Source organism: Protobothrops mucrosquamatus, unplaced genomic scaffold, assembly GCF_001527695.2.
Source record: "Protobothrops mucrosquamatus isolate PMUCROS unplaced genomic scaffold, P.Mucros_1.0 scaffold2007, whole genome shotgun sequence".
NCBI classification, from domain to species: domain Eukaryota; kingdom Metazoa; phylum Chordata; class Lepidosauria; order Squamata; family Viperidae; genus Protobothrops; species Protobothrops mucrosquamatus.
Genome location: NW_015388120.1, coordinates 168255 through 174688, shown reverse-complemented (window position 1 = coordinate 174688; position 6434 = coordinate 168255). Strand labels below are relative to the sequence as shown.

At 45.7% G+C, this 6434-nt stretch overlaps 1 protein-coding gene across 1 annotated transcript; it reads left to right on the top strand.

The window, feature by feature from the left end:
• Nucleotides 1-550: 550 nt before the first annotated feature.
• Nucleotides 551-5582, top strand: LOC107294589 (protein FAM47E; the record flags this gene model as incomplete). The annotated part of the gene is made up of 5 exons (XM_029285650.1): nucleotides 551-701; nucleotides 1866-2063; nucleotides 3787-3933; nucleotides 4227-4304; nucleotides 5469-5582. Coding segments are annotated over 5 exons (688 nt in total), but the record flags the coding sequence as incomplete, so codon positions are not given.
• Nucleotides 5583-6434: the final 852 nt, after the last annotated feature.

The window sequence follows — 6434 nt, the reverse complement described above, 5'->3', positions numbered from 1 at the left end:
GCATCCAGTTTTGGTCACTGCGATGTAAAAAAGATGTTGAGACTCTAGAAAGAGTACAGAGAAGAGCAACAAAGATGATCAGGGGACTGGAGGGTAAAGCATATAAGGAACGGCTGCTGGAATTGGGTATGTCTAGTTTAATGAAGAGAAGGACGAGGGGGGACATGATAGCAGCGTTCCAATATCTCAGGGGCTACCATAAAGAAGAGGGAGTCAAGCTATTTTCCAAAGCACCTGAAGGCAGGACAAGAAGCAAAGGATGGAAACTAATCAAGGAGAGAAGCAACCTAGAACTAAGGAGAAACTTCCTGACAGTGAGAACAATTAACCAGTGGAACAACCTGCCTCCAGAAGCGGTGAATGCTCCAACACTGGAAGTTTTTAAGAAGAGACTGGACAGCCATTTATCCGAAATGGTATAGGGTTTCCTGCCTGAGCAGGGGGTTGGACTAGATGACCTTCAAGGTTCCTTCCAACTTTACTATTATTATTATTAAACATGATAGGATTTGCTGCTCGATCAATACAGATATGCAAATGTCTCTTACAGCAAGGACGCAGAAAGCAAGGTTCCTTACACCTGGTTCTCCCCCACAAATGTGGCAGCAAGAGAACTGAAGGCCAGGTTGAATTACGTCCCTCCCCTCGACGAGAATATCAAGAGAGTCACCAAAGAACTTTGTGACGGATTCAATGCTCTAGTAAGTCAAACAGTTTCTATGGCGGTGTTTCTCAAGTGTGGCCCCTTTAAGGCATGTGGAGTTCAGTTCCCAGTATTCCCCAGACATCATGGCTGGCTGGGGAATTCTGGGAGTTGAAGTCCACGTGCCTTAAAGGGGCCAAGCTGGAGAAAATTTGCGTGGAATGTTCTTTCCCAGGCCAGATTCTTCTGCTCCAAAGAAACCCCCCAATGGAATTGGACTTCAAGAACTATAATCAAAAGCTAGCATCTATGAGGTTATGGGAGTTGTAGTCCAACATATTCCAGACCACACTGCTGGAAAAAGGGCTGTTGGACTGGCCTTTACCTCTTCTCCTATCCTATTGCAGTGATTTGTTCCAGGAGTTCCTGTCCATTTCTTATCTATTTCAGATCAGATATTTATATCCACAGCAATTCCAGAAAAAAAAATATTTTCCCCTTTGCAGATTAAGAAAAGAGGCGTTGGCTTTGTGAATTCATGTGTTAACAGGCAGCTAGACCTGAATAATTACTTAAATCTTCAGCAGTACCTAGCTATATTTTTATAGCTGTATATCTGTTAAGCTCTTGGCTGGCAGATTTATATAAAATCTGAAGTATTTTGTAGTTTTGGAAACCAGAATTGATTCCTATCTGCTTTTTAAAAAGCAGCCTATTTCAAAACTTGTTTACCATTTTACTTTAGAGATAAATACATACAGATAGTCCTTGATTTGCAACCATTCATTTAGTCACAAGCCACTGGAAAAAGTGGCTTGTGACCGTTTTTCACACTTACGACCATTGCAGCATCTCCAATGGTCACGTGATCAAAATTCAAATACTTGGGAACGGACTCGTATTTGTGACGGTCGGCAGTGTCCCACGATCACGTGATCCCCTTTTGCGACCATCTGAGAAGCCAAGTCAATGGGGAAGCCGGATTCACTTAACAACCGTGTTATTAACTTAACAACTGCAGTGATTCACTTAACAATTGCGACAAGCAAGGTTGTAAAATGGGGGCAAAGCTCACTTAACAACTGTCTCGCTTAGCGATGGAAATTTTTGGCTCAGTTATGGTTGTAAGTGAAAAAAAAAATCAAGAACAAAATAGATCTTTTGCTGGATAAAAAAGATGTGACAGTTTGATACTTGTGCTCAATTTGAGTTCCTCTTTTAGGGCGGAGAGAAGTACAACATAGATGAAGAGACGGTCCTAAGTATGTTTGATGCGGGTTACGAGACCACCGTCCCGATGTTTCATCCGCTTCGTGTTGAGGAAATCCGTGATCTACCAATGGATCTAAAGAAGCACCTTCGGATGCTACCTTCTCAGGCTATTAGAAAGAAACTTGATCAGGACATTGAATCTTCCAAGGTGGGTGGCCTAGTCTAGCATGCAGGTACACAGTGCTTTGATGAAGATTATTCGTTAAACCTTGACTTAACAAATGTACAGTACATTTTGGGAAGAGTGCAGAGAAGAGCAGCTAAGATGATCAAGGGCCTGGAGACAAAAACACATGAAGAAGGGTTGCAGGATTTGGGTTTAGCCAGTGTAGAGAAAAGAAGGACTAGTGGGGACATGAGTATTCCAGTATTTGAGAGGCTGCCACAAAGAAGAGAGAGTCAACTTATTTTCCAAAGCACCAGAAGGGAGGACAAGAAACAATGGATGGAAATTAATCAAGGAGAAGTGCAACCTGGAAATAAGGAGAAACTTCCTAACAGCGACAACAATTAACCAGTGGAACAGCTTGCCTCCAGAGGTTGTGGATGCTTCGTCACTGGAGGTTTTTAAGAAGAGAAAGGACAGCCATCTATCTGAAATGGTATAGGGTCTCCTGCTTGAGCAGGGGGTTGGACTAGAAGACCTCCAAGGTCCCTTCCGGCTCTATTATGATTGATTGACTTTTGCTTGGGAGAACTGAAGACATTTAGCTTGCAAAGAAGAAACAGAGAAGCTTCATATAGGTCAGGGGTAGGCAACCTTGGCTCTTTTATGACTCGTGGACTTCAACTCCCAGAAGTCCTGAGCCAGCATGGCTCAGCTTGGAAACCTCTCCCTTTCCCCTCAGCATGGCTGGCTCAGGAATTCTGGGAGTTGAAGTCCACGAGTCATAAAAGAGCCAAGGTTGCCTACCCCTGATATAGGTAGTTCTTGACTTACAACCGGTATGTTATGATGTTCCTTCCTAGAGCTACTTATGACCCAGTTTCAAAGTTCCAAAGGCCGGGGCCTCTCTGCAGTCATGCGATCCCATTTTGGGTGCTTGGCAACTGTCTCACATTTATGACCTTTTGCAGTTGACTAAGACTTATGATGTTTCTTTGCTGGAAACCAACATTTACTTCTAGCCAAAAAGACCCATTGGATACAATGGACTCATTTAGCAACCGCGGTGTTTGCTTAGCACCGCTTAATGATTGCTGCAAAAAAAAAAAGATTATAAAATAGGGTGCGATCATGTGGTGACCCCCTTAACAATCAGAACATCTTGTGACTGTAATTCCAGGCTCAATTACATTTGTATTTTCCACATTTATGGAAATGTGGAAAATACTTTATTATTATTATTATTATTATTATTATTATTATTATTATTATTATTATTATTATTATTATTATTATTATTATTATTATTATTATTTTATAGACTAGCTGTATTTTTCCATGATGCAAACTGGAGTCAAGCAGATTTCCTACAGTCTTTCAGTGCTGTTACTTTCTGTTGTTTGCAGAGCTAGTGTCAGGCGCAAAGGATCAGGACCATCCATTAAATTGCAGCACTGAACATTTATTTAGGCCCATACACAAGAATCTGGTCAACTGAAGTTCAAGATTAAATTGGGGCCCAGATAAGAGTCAACGGAATTCAGGAGAGGCTGGATTCCAACCCTTTGTGACAACGTACCGACCCCAAGCTAATGATGTGCTTCACTCCACCCCCCAGCTCTTCCTGCTCTTCTCCTACAGTTGGTGGTTGAATCTTCAGCTCCTGTGTTTGCTACCAGCAGGAAGGGAGACTGAATAGAATAGGTCAACTCCTAACCTTTGAGCACATGAAAATGACGTTTCTTCCCTCTTTCTCTTCTCCCAGGACCCTTGCCAATCCAGATGGAAGAAGATCAGATACGGGGCTTGGTATCTGGACCCCAAGACATGGAAAAAACAGGATGTGAATGAACCTTTAGAAAACCCCAAAGAGAACAGCATCAAGAATTCCAGAAGGTTCTTAAGGGAAGAGGTATGTTACAAGTTCCTGTTGGAAGGGAGGGAGGGAGGGGGGAAAGGAGGGGAAAGGAGGGGTGAGGAGAGGAGGGAAGTGAAGGGGAGAAGAGAAAAGGAAGAAGGGAAGGGAAGAAAGAAGTGAGAGGAAGGAAGGAAGGAAGGAAGATGGGTGGATGGAAGGAAGGAAGGAAGGAAGGAAGGAAGGAAGGAAGGAAGGAAGGAAGGAAGGAAGGAAGGAAGGAAGGGAAGGGGAATAGGGAGGGAGGGAGGGAAGGAATCCTTATTTAAATTTTTGAATAATTCTTGCAGGATGCCGAGCTCATACAACTTCATGGAACTCATGCTTTCCGGGAATTTCTGGTAGAAAAAGGTTATCGGATACCAGAGGTAAACTTTAAATGCCTCCCACTCACCTAGCAGTAAACCCAATTCTGTTGCTCTCCAGATGTTCCAGCATCTCTTTACAATGGGTTGTAGCCAGCACGGTCAGCGCCCCAGATACCCGGAGAGCTTCAAGTTGCCATTCTCTGCCTCCTTCTAGCCTATATTCCTCCTTTTCGTTCAAACATGATTGCAAAACCAAAGGGCCTCCCTTTATAGCTACTGACCTGTCCTGCTTCTCTTCCCTGCCTGGTTTTAGACCAGGGCAGCTTTCTGCTTCCCTATCCCTTGGCTCAAAGCAGGGGTGTCAAACTCAATTTCATTGAGGGCCGCATCAGCATTGCGGTTGCCCTCGGGGGGGGGGCTGGTGGTGTGGCCAGGGTGGGTGTGGCCTACTGGGTGGGCGTGAATGGAGTGGGTGTGGCCTACTGGGTGGGCATGGCCAGTTCTACATCGTTCGTGTCAAGGGTGCCTGTGGGGGCCTGGGCAGGAGTGGGACAGATCTGAGGGGGGGTGGGACCGGGGCAAGCGCCAAGGCATGGTCCATTTCTTCATTCCTCACAAAGGGTGACCCGTCCCCAGCATGCACCCAGGGGGCGGTGGTGACGTGGCAGGGGCTGGTTCCTCGCTGTTTCTGGACAGCCTTGTGGAGCTAAGACTGAATGCGTTTCAACATAGATGGCCACCACAAAATTGTACATTGGCTCCCGGCCGGCCTGGGCCAGGGCCAAGGCAGCGGGGGCCGTTCCCTCACTGTTTTCAGGATGGCAAGCGCCAAGGCATGGTCCATTTCTTCATTCCTCACAAAGGGTGACACCTCCCCAGCATGCACCCAGGGGCCGGTGGTGACGTGGCAGGGGCTGGTTCCTTGCTGTTTCTGGACAGCCTTGTGGAGCTAAGACTGAATGCGTTTCAGCATAGATGGCCACCATAAAATTGTACATTGGCTCCTGGCTGGCCTGGGCCAGGGCCAAGGCAGCGGGGGCCGTTCCCTCACTGTTTCCAGGATGGCTTCGCGGGCCGCATGAAACCACTTCGTGGGCCGCATCCGCCCCCCGGGCCTTGTGTTTGACATGTCTGGCCCAAAGCCTTCAGCATCCCTACTCAGATGGCTCAGTGTCAAAAGCTGCTCCTTGGAACAAGCCGGTGAAATTGTGTGTTTGGGTTCAGTTTTTGCAGCGGGTGCTGGAGGAACCGAAAGGGCTTGAACCCAAAGTGGGGGTTTTGAAGAACACCAAGGAAGAACCCCAGAGATGCAAAGACCTCCAAGAAGATTATTCATGAATGGTGGGAATCTAACACAAAGAATCCAGTGACCAAGAGATTGGAAGCCGACAATAGCTCTATCCGTGATGTTATTTGAATAGGAATTCTTTCTGAGGACATGTACCTGAACGAAATTTTCCGAGCAATACTTGGGGAGGATTCCCTACAAAATCCTTTGCCTCTTTTTTTTTTTTTTTTTTTTTTGCAATTGGTCGAAAATCAGAATAAACAACGTAGTTGTAACCAACAGACCTGCTGGGTACGCCTAGAAAAACCCCAGAGTCACCCAAGAACGGTTGGAAGGTTTTCTTCCACCAGTTTTTTATTGCTGTCTCTAACCATAACATACACACAACTGCTTAGTTGTNGACCCTGTTGCTAGTTAGCCAACCAGCAACGGGCATGAAACTGTATGCAGATGGAGAAGGGCAATCACCCTTAATGGGCGATCAATGGTGAAGGGCAATCACCCTTAATGGGCGATCAATGGTGAAGGGCAATCACCCTTAATGGGTGATCAGGATATGCATAGGGGATTAAGGGGGGGAATACAAAGAACACAACAATGAGTATTCCAGTATTTGAGAGGCTGCCACAAAGAAGAGAGAGTCAACTTATTTTCCAAAGCACCAGAAGGGAGGACAAGAAACAATGGATGGAAATTAATCAAGGAGAGGTGCAACCTGGAAATAAGGAGAAACTTCCTAACAGCGACAACAATTAACCAAGTGGAACAGCTTGCCTCCAGAAGTTGTGGGTGCTCCATCACTGGAGGTTTTTAAGAAGAGACTGGGCAGCCATCTATCTGAAATGGTATAGGGACTCCTGCTTGAGCAGGGGGTTGGACTAGAAGACCTCCAAGGTCCCTTC